This window comes from Onychostruthus taczanowskii, unplaced genomic scaffold, assembly GCF_017590055.1.
Source record: "Onychostruthus taczanowskii isolate IOZ18803 unplaced genomic scaffold, ASM1759005v1 scaffold91, whole genome shotgun sequence".
NCBI classification, from domain to species: domain Eukaryota; kingdom Metazoa; phylum Chordata; class Aves; order Passeriformes; family Passeridae; genus Onychostruthus; species Onychostruthus taczanowskii.
Window position 1 is genome coordinate 2,386,273 of NW_024507105.1, and position 13,403 is coordinate 2,399,675.

General features: G+C 50.9%; 1 protein-coding gene across 1 annotated transcript; it reads right to left on the reverse strand.

Annotated features, from left to right (window-relative positions):
* Nucleotides 1-17: 17 nt before the first annotated feature.
* VAT1 (vesicle amine transport 1) lies at nucleotides 18-8,245 on the reverse strand. The gene is made up of 6 exons (XM_041426383.1): nucleotides 7,933-8,245; nucleotides 6,944-7,151; nucleotides 6,415-6,585; nucleotides 6,238-6,327; nucleotides 5,116-5,357; nucleotides 18-4,120 (listed from the first exon to the last, which is right to left on the reverse strand). Exons 1-6 carry the CDS (start codon nucleotides 8,038-8,040, stop codon nucleotides 4,019-4,021), a joined length of 921 nt encoding a protein of 306 aa, XP_041282317.1. The 5' UTR covers nucleotides 8,041-8,245; the 3' UTR covers nucleotides 18-4,018.
* Between the last annotated feature and the right edge of the window lie 5,158 nt (nucleotides 8,246-13,403).

The following is a 13,403-nucleotide window of genomic DNA, read 5'->3' on the forward strand; positions in this document are numbered from 1 at the left end:
AAACCTGAGCAGCATACTGTGGAAGGTTTTGTTATGCTTTTAATTAACATTTGAAACACATAAGGCATATGGTAACATTTGACAGAGGAGCAGTACACATTGTAGTCATGTAAACAGCAGTGGCACAGTTGTCTTCTGTCCAACTTGGTTACACGCACAAAGCGAAATATATTTTTTAAACAAAAGATTTGCTATGTGTCTGTAGGATGAGCATCACTTGTATCACAAATCTGCAAATCAACACAGTTCAGACAGTACAGACCAGACCATATGCTGCAAGAGGCTCACTCAGAGTCTAACACATTTCACATCATGCTCATGTACTACTTGCCAATAACACTTTGCCTCACAAGAGCTCAGCACACCAGAGACTTCAGGCAACCCGAGTGGTTTAACACCTATGATAGCAGCTGTCAGCAGGCCAGGATCCTGCACCAGCTGAAGCCTCACACACACACAGTGCTTCTTCCTTCTCCCTGGCCAATCAATTCTAGTTTAATACAGGTGTCTGAAACAAAACCTAGAGCTGAACTCCTTCCCAGAGCACGTGGCAGGGGCCACACTCCTCTGTGCAAGCAGAGGCCACCTCTGCTCCCTTCCCCTCCTGCAGTCAGCTTGCAACACAAGTGAGCTTCAGAGAGTCAAAAATGTGGCAACTGCTGCCTGGTGATAGCAAAGGAGTTGCATTTTGTCCAAGACCAGCAGCACCAGGCTGGGAGGCCACTACAGCACTGACAGGAGAGGCACTGGCACCGAGCCCCCTGCAGCAGGCAGGGCCGTGGGTGCCTCCTCCACTCATCAACTCCTTACACTTCCACTTGGACTCCTCATGGCACAACCTTTGAGTCAAGACAATCAGTAAAATAAACATTAAATTGCACTTCTGGAATGGCACACGTGATTTAAGTACAGGAATCTCCCAGTTCCTCAGTAGCACAACTTTGCCCTAAACAAGCAACATTGAATGGAATGATTTTTATCCTAGGGTTTCGTTTTGGTTTTTTTGCTTTGGTCCTTAGTATACAAACTGGCTGGTTAACTGCATTAAGACACTTGAAGTTGTTTTACATAGGTTCTATACTTACTGGCCCATGAGAAAGAAAAGTAAAAAACCAAAACACAACCAACCACACCCACCTAGAGCAGAACTTTGAGCAGGGGCAGATGATTGCAAGGTTACATTTAATCTTGGTTTTCCTGTAGAAAACACTGTTGCTACCAAGAGACACAAAACAGTCAGTGCTGACCTCGAAGAGGCAGAAACTGCTCGGCGGCGTTCCTGCCTTGATAAGGGCTTCAGGAATTTCTACGTAGAAGACATGTGAGCCCAAAAAGAGCCAGGAGCTAGGATTGTTTCTAAAGAGCCAAGGCTGGAGCAGCTGATAAAGCCTCGCCCTGGAGCCAAACAGCTGCCCTGGGAAAGACAAGGGCTTTACAACAGGTCTTATGGACTGGGGGGAACAGAACCACCAGGTCAGCTCCAGAAAGGCTGGAACACCTGGGGGGAGAACAGCTAACTCGTGAAAAGTCCAACAACATCACCAGTGTTCACAAAACAGAGCTAATAAGAGTCAAAACAGTGTTTTGGCAATACTTTGAAAGGCCAGAATGGAAAAGGCCCCAGTGACTTCCTAGTCCTGTAGCAGAAGGCACTGAGATGCTGTTTCCTGTGGCACACAGGAGGCAGAGGGCTCTGATGGGAGCTGTGAGAGCCCTGCCACACTGCCTGACCCAAGGCCATCCACGTAAGGCACTGAGCACGAGATTGGCTCAGGATAAAGCAGGGAGAGAGAGGATGTTACTGTGAAACACACCTTAACAGCTTTCCCTTTTACAATCAGATGTGCAGGGTTGTGTGCCCTTTGAGCATGCTGCCCTGGCATCAAGGTGAAGTCCAGTTTCTCAGAGGAACAGGTCCAGACTTTCCATTGCAGCAATTTAGACAGTCCTTCTGTTTTCACACCTGGTAAAGCAGCATTAGACACTGTTGGATTCAATCTGAATTAGCACAACAGGGCAGGTTGAAAGAAGCAGCAAGATTTTGGATTCAGAAAGGTAAAAAGTTGTGCTTGAGAGTTCCATCAGCCTGTGTTTATGAAGTTCAAGAGATGAACTGACAAGGATCTGTGAGAGGACTCCAGCACTCCTCTGATGTTGTAGGGAACAGGATTGTTGCAATATTTAAAGTCAGCCAGGGCACGACCCCTGGAAGCTGTGCCTGTGCATTTCTAAAGAACTCTGGACTGAGCCCAAGCACCTGAACCCCAGGCTGCACTGGCAGTCAGGAGTCCCACCGGAGGAGCTGAGGGAGAATTCAGAGAGGAGCCCCAGCCCTGTGTGCCCTGGGCTCTCTTGGGTGGTGGTGGGGCTGCGTGCCCAGCCCTGTGCCCAGCAGGTACCTGCCCTCCTTGGGCCCTGGGCCCTCCCTGGGGCTAGTTAAGCAGGATTCTAGTCTCAAGGTTCTGCTTCTGGAGCACAAGTTCTTCCATGATGGGCAGCTCTTCTTAGAGCCCTTGGGTTTACCATTTCAAATCCAAAATGAAAGCCCCAAAAGCCCACCACATCCACAATCCATGCCAGGTAAGCACCAGAGTTGCCCAGAGCTGCAAGCTGGGTCTAGGACAGCATCACCAGGACTCAAGTTGCTCACAGAGCTGGGCTTGGGTCTCTACACAGCTCTGTTCCCAAATGCACACAAGGAAAGAAAAGTAGAAGAGGAAACAGTTCTGGTATAGGGAGGAGCAGCTCCTAAACCCTCAGTGCTGGAGCCCCAAGACACAGATTCAGGGGGAGAAGAGTCAAGCCTTGCTGCAGCAAATGAGCTAGAAATGGAAAACTGCTCAGAATGTGCAGGTGAAGAGGCTTGACACACAGCTGGGCTGTTTGTCATCTAACTGCTACCCTGGCAACAGCTTTACCAACCAGAGTGCCACAGGGAGAGCCAGCCCAGGCTGCTGGGCAGCCAGCCCACAGGAGTGGCTCTGGAAAGTTGCTTCCCAAACTGCAACACCTCCTCAGTGCACAGGGCACTGCACAAAGCATTAATAGGGGATTATTTTGTTTCCATCTCAGCGAAGTCCAATTCAATACTGCAGCTCTTGGAAATACAAAGACAAGGGTGAAGCCCTAACAACACCAACTTGGAGCCCAACATAATAAAGAACAGAGCCAACATCAATTGTTCCAGTCGTTTGAGACACAGTTGAGTCCTTATGGTCTCTAAGAATCAGACACTGCTCAGATCTCTCTATACAATTTGGAAATAGAAAATGGACAGGATCAGGTTATCTAATTGAAACTTTTCTTCTGTAGTCAGACACAGCCCAGCCCAGCCTGTCAGGGTATTTACAGAGTGCACAGAGAAGTGACTGCAAATGGAGTATGATCTGCCATAGACTCCAAATTGCCAGGATGGTCAAGGGAAAAACAACATGAGCTGTTACTATCTGGCTGTGTTAGTGGCCTACAAAAAGCAGAAGGAATAGAGCCAGGTTAGTGTGAACAGAAGAGAAACCCATGCTTGAATTAAACTAGGCCAGCTGTGGTTTTCCTTTGGCTGTGGAGGAAACATCCTACATTTGGCCAATCCTCTGCTGAACAGGCTTCCCAAAGCTGACAGTGCAAATGCTTCAGCAGGGCTCAGTTTCTGCAGAGACACTTGGCAGTTGTTACAGTACATTGTGCCTTGACTTTACAGTGACAGGCTGTGCAGTTGTCAGTCACCAACTGCTTGGAAGCTTCAGCCTCACTGCCAGAGAAAAAGAAGGTTAGTCTGGAAATTCAGTGGAGAAGCAAGTGGTTAGAAAGCAGTATGAAATAAACAGGCTTCAAAAGAGAGAGCAGGAGGCATATCTGGCAAAGGGTCAGTCACAACAAGAGCATGCAAACCTCGTCTGAATGATAACCATGATGTTCTTGTACTGGTGAAAGATGGAAGATACTGATCTGTCCATTTCCAGGTCCCAAAGAGATCAGGGAGTTAAACCATGAATTCATAATCTGCATTCATCTCTTCTCCTTAGTTCTCTGCTTTTTTAGATTCTTCCTTGGGTGCTTCAGGAACCAGGATGACTTTTCCAACATTCTTCTTTTCTTGCATCTGCTTCATAGCATCTGCCACCTGGAGGCAAAAGGAGTCTGGTAAGACCCCCCACCCACTGCAGAGAGCATCCATGCCCTTCCTGGCCCCTCAGCACCACAGAGCAGTCTGAGGCAGCTGGGAGGCAGCTTTCCTGGTAGTTCAAGCATGTCCCAAGCATTCAGGTGCCTTTGCACAGGTGTGTTTTGGACAGAGCTAGCCAACTACCCCAGAAGACCTAGAGGAAACTATTCTCAAGAATTCACACAGCCCCACCTTAACACACACAAGGAGGCTCTGCTCACACAAATGTGGGAGTGCAGTGTGTGTCACCACAGCTTCCTCTCCAAAGGGAGGAATCCAGCCACCTGCCAGCAGGACAAAGCCTCACCAGCTACACAAAACAATATATGCACAGAATTGTATCATTATTATCATTATTTTCAAGCACCTGGGCCAGGCCTGGAATCAAAGCTTTCCTTAAGCCTTTGCATCAGACTAATTCTCAGGTATGGACACTGACTATCATCACTAAGTTCTTTGCTCCCTTGCAGCAGGTCCTGCCCAGCCCAGGATTCCCAAGGGAAGAGCCTGACTCTGCCTGAACACATCAATGCAATAACCCTGAGCAGAGCAGAACTGCTGCTCCCTTCTAATATCTTCATTCTGCTTCACTGCCTGGGCTCTTTTGCACTCTTGGAAGGGCAGCAACAACCTTCCCATCTGTCTGCTTAATTACAGGGTACAGACTATCAGGGCATGCTGCAGTCTGATGTACAAGCCAGCCCCCTCCTGGCTGCTGCTGCCCACGGAGCACAGCTGAGCTCCTGCCCTGCTCCACAGGGACACTGTCTGGCATTGCCCAGCCCCGTGCACTGGAGCAGAACAGCCCAGCTACTTCACTCAGCCTTAATATTTTAAAAGGAATAAGGCACTGAATGTCTGAGAACAGATGGTTATTAGACATTTTCCACAGTCCAGGCCCCATGGACAAGATGCTCACTCTGTACACTGCCTGTATGTCAGCTCAGACTCACCTGATCAAAGGGCCATACAGAATCTATTTTGGGCTTGATTTTGCCCTGACTGTACAGGTTAACCAGCTTGGCTACCACACTTCTGAGAAGCTCAACTTCTTCATCCATGTATCCAAGATGGTAGCCACACACAGCCTTGTTCTGGTGCAGGAGCTGCAAGGCAGTGATGCTGAACTGGTTCCACCAGGTTTTAGCCATAGCCATGAGGTTCTTCTTCTGCCCAGTGAGCAGGTTTGCTACACCTGAAAAGAAGGCAAGCCACAGGTAAGCTGGAACACAACACAAGAGGCAATGGGCATCCCATGGAACAGCTCAGACCAGGCACAGTGAGGGACAGAGCTGAGAACTGACACAGCAGAACCTGCCCAGTCGACCTGCAATGGAAACAGGCACCTGCCTCAGGATAAGCAGAATTTGGATTATCAGCACTCATGTGGCAAAAATGCAGAACAACTACTCCCTCTGGCCCTCCTAAGGCAGCAGCAGTGCAGCTAGACTGGAGGGCTGGCAGAGGTAAGAAAGGGTTACAAGTGACATCCAGCCAGGCTGGCAGGACAGCTTTCCCCTTCTCCAGGGGAATCACACGCTGCAGTGGCTGGGACAACCAAAGCAGCACACTGCTGCAAGTGTCTGGAATCCCACTGGGGGTTGTGTGAGGGCTTTGTCTGTGGGACAAAATCACAGTGTTCCAGGGCTGGGGAATGGAGAGATAAGTATTCAGTAGCCTCAAACCTCATCTCCCACACATCCTCTAAAAGAAAAGCAAGGCTGTGCATTAACTCAGCCTAGACAAAGCAGCTATGCCAGTATTCCTCCCTGAGGACATTCCAGCTTCCCCTGCAGGCATCAGCTTTTACTCCACGAGAGATTTCACCATGGGAGGGAAGAGCCTTGCAGCCTGTGAACACAGCTCTGGGACAAGGCACAGATCTGACTCCCTTCAGTGTCTCACCAAGCCAAAGCACCCTGAAGACCTTAATGAAATAAAAGAACTACAACACAGGGTGCAGTGAGGAATAGTGTCCCTGACAGCCATGCAACCAGACATGGAGCATTCCTGCGTGGATCCCATTCCACCATCACACAGTCCCTGGGTTTTTTGGGCACCTTGCTCACACTCACCATAAGTGATGAGTTTGCCCATCGGCTTCAAGAGGTTAAAAGCTTTGGACGTATCAGATCCTCCCAGAGGGTCCAGGACAATGTCAACACCTAGAGAGGGAATTGGAAATAAATAGAATCTTCTTTGCAATTGAAAGAAATGCAAGATAGCTGCACAAGTCCTCCACCACATCATACCTTTGGGAGAGATTTTCCGGACCTCCTCTGCATAATCCATGCTTCTGTAGTCAATGGGGTGAGCAACTCCACTCTCCTTGAGTGACTCGTGCTTGGAGGCAGATGCTGTGCCAAAAATGGTGACATTTTCTACAGTCTTGCACAGCTGGATGGCAGCAGTTCCCACACCACCTGAAAATCAGCAGTAAGAAAGATTTAGAAGCAAACAGCCCCAGCAGTCAGAAAAACCTCATGTAAATTAAAAAACCTCATGTGAATTATCTCAGTGAATTATCCCTGCCTGTACCAATCACACAGCACAGCAGCCTGGGGAATAGAGGCTCTGTCTGGTGAGGTTGGTGCCTGGGACACACTGGGAGAGACTGACCCCAGCTGCTGGGAAATGGGGAAATGCACAAAGCCTGCATCTCTGCCAGGTGACACTTCATCAGCCCAGCTCCATTCTGATCATTTCCCCACCCATGTCACTTCTTCAAAAGCTGCACGGTGAAACCAAGAGTCTCAGCACGGTCTGGCAAGAGCTATTTACCTGCAGCCATGTGGATGAGGACACTCTGGTTGGGTCTCAGGTTTCCAAAGTCGAACAGAATCATGTAGGCAGTGATGTAGTTAACAAGAAGAGCAGCAGCTTCCTCGAAGCTCATCCCCTCAGGCATTGGGAAGGTGTGACTGGCCGGCACATTCACCACTTCTTGCCAGAGCCCTGACCTGGCCAGGACCATTACCTTATCACCAACCTAAAATCAGAGGACAAGGTGGTGTGAAACAAGCCCCCAAGGCTAGCAGGAGCCATCAGAGCTAGTGCATCCACTGTTCTCTGTGCAGAGGGCTGCAGGGGCTGCAGCACCCCCGGACCCACAGAGACCACAGCTGGTTGAACTCCCTCCTCATGGGGAGGCTGCAGCACAGCACCTCTCACCACAGCACCCACCAGGAACCCCAGAGACCACAGGCACTCCAGGCTCTGGCTTTGTAGCGCTACCCAAACCCAAACTGTGGTAGCCCAAACCAACCACTGGATTCATGCCGGATCCTCAACAACACAAGATGGATGAGGATCACGTCCTGCCCTCCTTGCCCAAGCTGGGAGCAGAAGTTTAAACACCAAAAAATATTACTGCTGGTCCCTGTAAGGAGAGCAGGAGGCAGGAGCCTTTGGGAAACGTTTAGTAGCATCAATCATGGAAAATGCACGTCCAAACTCAGGAAAACCTCCCCAATCTAAGGCACTCGGCTTCCCCAGCTCCCCCCGCGGCTCCGGCCCGTCGGGCAGCAGCGCTCCCGTTCTCCCGGAGCAGCACCGGGGATGCTTGCCCGCCCTGCCCCTTTGTCCCTGGCCTTTGTCCGCCGCCCGGTCGCCGCCGAAACCTCGGCGGGTGGGATCGGTCGGGTCCCGGGGGGCTCACCGGGACCCCGGGGCCAGCGCGCCGGGGGAGCGGCCGGGGCTACGGCAGCGGGCGGGGTCGGCCGGGGCCGCACCTGCGGGCGGCTCGGGGCACCGGGCCGGGCCGCCCTCACCTGTCGGTCGCGGACGCCGTCGCCGAGGGCGCGGACGGTGCCGGCGCACTCCATGCCGGGGCAGACGGGCGGCGGCGGCAGGCGGTCGTACAGGCCCTGCCGCGCCATCAGGTCGGCGAAGTTGAGCCCGCAGGCGCGGACGCTCACCGAGACCTCTCCGGGCCGCGGCTCCGCGCCGCGCCGCGCCTGCACCTTCAGCTTGTCGTAGCCGCCGAAGCCCGTCAGCACCAGCGCCCGGTGCTCCGCCGCCTCCCCGCCGCCCGCCGGCGGCTCGGGGCCGGGGGCCGGCTCGGGGGCGGCGGAGGCCGGGGCGGGCTCGCCGCCGCCACGGAGCATCCTCGCATCTTCTCCACCACCCCGCTTTTTTTGTCTTTTATATTCCTTTTTTTTTTTTTTTTTTTTTTTTTTTTTTTTTTTTTTCCCCCCCTTTTTTCTCTTTTCGAGCAAACACGCTGCTTGCGTCCTTCCTGGGACATGGTTGAAATGGCAGTTTTGCTGGAGCATCATTTCCCTGAGCTCCTTCTAGGATTTATAGTGCGGAAATCCTGAGGCTTGCGGGAAGTTCAGTGGCCGCGGCTCAGCCACAGGGAGGAGGCACGGGCTGCGCAGAGGTCGGAGGGAGGAACTGAATTCTAATCCTGCAGCTAAAGACAAATAAATTAGGCAGTGTGTGCAGACATGGCTGGATCCAGCCTCTTTCTACCAGCAGACATCAGCTTCCTCTAGGAGCTCACTGCTCGGGTCCCAGTCAGCTCCCAGATATCGCACTGGGAATGTGTGAACACTTCCATTTCCATCGGGAATGCCGATTCGGTGCCATTTTGTGAGTGCAGAGCACAACAGAATCCACACCTCGCTTGTCTGGTCTTGGTGAGCCCATCCCTAACAACCCGCAGCCACTGCAGCGTGGCTGCTCAAGCGAGCAAATCAGAGAGGCTCCAAAACAGAAAAATATCCGTGCCCAAAAAGAAAACACAAACCACCTGGAGGATAATCAGTGTGCTGGGAAATCTCTGTGTCATTCCCAAGCCAAGCAAAACCCTGCACAGGGCACTGCCAGCCCTGTGACAGCTCTGGCTGGCCCATGGATCAGCAAACCCAGGCATCTCCAGGGCCTTTGCAGGCTGCAGGAAACCCAGTGTGAGCTGCTGAGCTGGGCTGCAGGAGCTCTGCATGGCTGTGTCCTGCAGGACCACGCTCCAGGCTGGGCTGCCCTGACCCTGGCAGTGCCTGGGGCCGCTCAGGAAGAGGAGCACAAAGACAGGAAAGGAGGCAGGAGGACAGAGCCTGGGGCAGACTGCACATGGTGTGTGGCAGATTTATGGGTGTTGGGGTGGCTGCAGCGGGAACAAGGAGGAAATCATGTCCAGTTGCACGGCAAGATCACGGTACAGCTTCACCCTTTGTTTGCTGTTGGTCAGCTCTGAGAAATACAGATGTGCCTTCCTGATGCGTGGGTATGTCCCACACCCCAGATCAGAAAGAAGCAGTCAAAACAATCCTCTGTCTTCTACTGCTCTTCCTAGGAGCTTTCCTAGCCTTCCTTCTTTCAGTGATTTGTGTTCACAGCCATCAGGGCTCTTGTGGTGGATGAAACCAAAGGTGGATGCTGGTCCAAAGGGAGCCTCTGTGAACCCCAGAGTTCAGGGAGGACCCTCAGAGACTGAGTGGTCACTGAAGGCAGTGGAATTGGGAAGTCAGGTTCCTCTTCTGCGAGACTCTCCAGCTGTGTGAAGCCCTGGAGCAGATTGGACAGGACAGGGACATTACTGCATGTGGCAGGTCCCTGTGGTAGGGCAGGCTGCTCTTTCCGCCTTGGTCTCTTTCCTATTTCTGACTTTTCCTTATCAGCTCAGCCAGTAACATTGTCCCTGTAAATCCTCACCCAGGTCACTCTGTGTCCTGCTGGGGTCGTTTTCTCACTGCATTGGAGCAGCAGGGTTAAGGTCAGTCCTGGCTGCCTGCTGCTCTGGAATTGCTGTGAGTTGGGCTGTTTTGGGGAGCAGGCAGGGAGGTGCTGGTGTGTGGGCATGGGCAGCTGGCACACCCTGAGCTGGCACTCCCAGCACAGTGGGCACTGCCCACTGGGGCAGGATGCTGGTGCACAACAGCAAGGGAGCATTAGCTAGACAAAACTATTTTTCCCAGTGGAATTGCTGCTTGCTGGAATAGCCCATTTACCAGCAAGCCCTCCAAATGTGAGTTTTGCTGCCATTCTGAATGGTGCTGACTTGTGATTTACAGCCAGAGTTGGGCACAGGCCACCGAGGTAGCTGTTGTCATTCTCTCTCTGCCAGACACAGCTTTCCAACAGCCCTGCACTTCCCTGTAAGCTGCTGTCCTGCTTTTTCCAGCCTCCTGCAGTCCCCTCTGATCTCCTGAAAGGGGCTGAGGAGGATGTGCCACAGTAGGAGCAGTGCCAGCTCCCCTGCCTGGGCCTTTGTTCCTTGTCCTTTATTTCTACGAAGGGCTCTAGCACTCCCTCTCTGCTCTCAAGGACATTTGAACAATGACCAGACAAAAGATAAAAAATGCCAACTGGCAGCAGTTTTCTTGTCTTGGGAGCTGCCTGTGCCAGCTCCCAGGGCTATCTTAGGACAGAACCCCAGAGGCTCAGGGCAACAAAAGCTTCCCCTTGCAGAGCAGGGCTCCCTGAGACCCCACTGGTGGCCAGGGGCTGGCTGCTGGTGAGGTGCTCACACCTGGGGCTCCCCATTCCAGCTCTGGCCTGACCTGGTGCCACCATCCCCCTCTCCTGCTCTGCTGGAGCTGCCCACACTCCTCGAGCCCCCCTGCTCCCCCAGCTGCAGGCCAGGGCAAGGGAGCAGCTGTGGGGCTGCAGTCAGCCCCCATGGGGTGCTGGGACCCACACAGCCCCTTTCAGGGCTCTGCAGTTTGGTACCCTAGCTCTACAGCAAGTGTTGACCTTGATCCATCTGCCTGGATTTGTTGGAAACCCCAGAGAAAGATTCTTCCTGCCTCTGCTCTGCCTTTTCTTCACCCTTGCATGCAGCGTGTCAGGATGCACAGAGAGGGACACACAGACAAGGTGTCCCACCTGCATCACATGTGCCAGGAGTGCTGTGCCTCCTGTGACACTTACTGAGCCTGTATCACAGAAAATGACATTTAGATTTGACAGCTAGAGCAGCAGGTGGAGGAGATCTGACAGAACCCCTCAGACACAGCTGCCACTCCCAGCTGCAGCTCCCTGCCTGCTGTTTTGATCACAGACAAGCTGAGGCAGTTGTCAAGCGCTGACTGAAGCTCGGTGGATGGCAGCTCGCTCCTCGCACTGGCAGCAGACTGAAGAAACCCTCCCAGCACAGAGCATCACTCCCACAAAGGCTGAGGGAATTCTCCAGCCTCTTCCCCTGCACAGCCCCAGCAGCAGAGGCTGAGGATGCAGCACGAGTGAATGGCATGGGGCCAGATTCCAGCTGTGCACAGAATGTTGTATTTTCTGCGACCCCTGTCGTTGGAAGGAATGATGAACCTGACTCCGTGTTCTCAGAAGGCTAATTTATTGTTTTATGATGCTAAATTATATTAAACAATACTAAAATATACTATACTAAAGAATACAGAAAGGATACTTACAGAAGGCTAAAAAGATAATAATGAATTTTGTGACTCTCTCCAGAGTCTGACAGAGCTTGGCCCCAACTGGCCATTAAGTCAAAACAATTCACAGCAGCAATGAAACAATCACCTGCTGGTAAACAATGTCCAAACCTATTCCAAAGCAGCAAAACACAGGAGAAGCAAATCAGATAATTATTGTTTTCATTTTTCTCTGAGGCTTCTCAGATTCGCAGGAGAAAATCCTGGGCAAAGAGATTTTTCAGAAAATATGATGGTGGCAAGAGAACAGCATCCCACCATGCCCTCCTCTGGAAGGAGGCACTTTCTCCACTGCAGTCCTTGGAGAAATCATGTGAAATGAGAATCAGTCTCCTTAGCTTCAACCTTCTGCCACAGCATCAATAATTTACTGACAATTATGGTCCCAAAATCACAGGCTTAGCACATCCACCTGCTGTGCATCTGTGAGAACCCCATTATCTGGTCACTGGGTTTTACCACACTGAAAGTGCACACACTTGCCTCTGTGTGCTGAGCAGGCAGGACTAGGCAGTGTGGTTGTGCCTTGGATCAAGGCCTGGTGTGAAAAATAAATATTTTATGACTGGTTTTTCCCAGATATTCAAATGAATATTATATGTGTTATGTTTGAAAGTGATGCTGTATTAATGTTCTTAAGCAGTGTGTTAAATATAGTTTTAGGTTATAACATAATGTTAAAATAGAAACTGTGCTATGTATGATACTTTTTTTTTTAAAGAGAGGAATGAGGTACTTGCACTGAGATAACAGCCACAGGACACCTAAATCTTTAATAGAAAGAGAATTTATTGCTCCGTTATCAGAATAAACTAACTTCTTCCTGCTTCCTCAGCCCTGAAGAACTGCCAGGATTCAGAGGAAGAAGTTGACACTGACCAGACAGAATCCTTTGTTTGAATGGAATTTATTCATCATGTATGAGGTACATGAATATCCAACAGGCTGTTGCTTTTAAGGGTTAATCCTCTGTTAACGTGGGTCCTTTTTTGGGCTTATTTTGCCCAGAAAGAGGTACCCAGACTGTCCCTAACTCTTTGTTTTTATTGTGTCATATTGTCCTAAATCCTAATTGTCTAAATTTTTATTACTCTAACTATATTACTATTTTTATAACCATTTTATTACTATTAAACTTTTAAAATTCTAAACCCGAGTGATTGGTGTTTTTCACACCTGGCTTTCTCTGCAGCACCACCACCTCTGCTGCTGTCTGAGGGCCCTGGCAGCTTCTGGCACTGCTGTGCTTCGGTGCTTCCCTGGCTCAGCCCAGGAACAGGAGCAGAGAAAAGCAGAGGAGGGGCTGGAGCCCACCATGGCACAGCATGGGGCTGCAGAGGCAAAGCCCTCCCTGAGCCCAGCCCATCCCTCAGGGACCTTCCCTGCTCCCTGCAGCCCCACGGGCACACACAGCCTGTGGATGCTCCTCTCTGTGCTGGGCCTGCAGAAAGGGAGACTTTAAAATCTGCTTTTTCTCCAATTTGTGTTTGGGATATTGCTGCCCTGATTTTTTAAGTTTTTCTAAGCCTTGTGGTGTTTGCATTCTTGTAACGAAATTTCTCGCACGCTTTCTGTAAATAACTTATTGTTTTGCATTCTTTTATGGAGGAGGAGAAATTTGATGGACTGTTGGTTTGTCCAGTGTCATTGGAGAGGTGGCACTGTCACCCTCCAATCCACTGTCACTTTTGGAAATCTATAAATGTTGGAGTCAGAAAATAAACTGCCCTTGTTTCCTCAAGAACAGCAGTGTGATCGTGTCGTGGTTTTTTGTGTCTTATAGTGACAGGATACGCAATTAATTTTTTAATTAAATGGTAAAGGAACAAAAAGTTTGAGGGTTTATT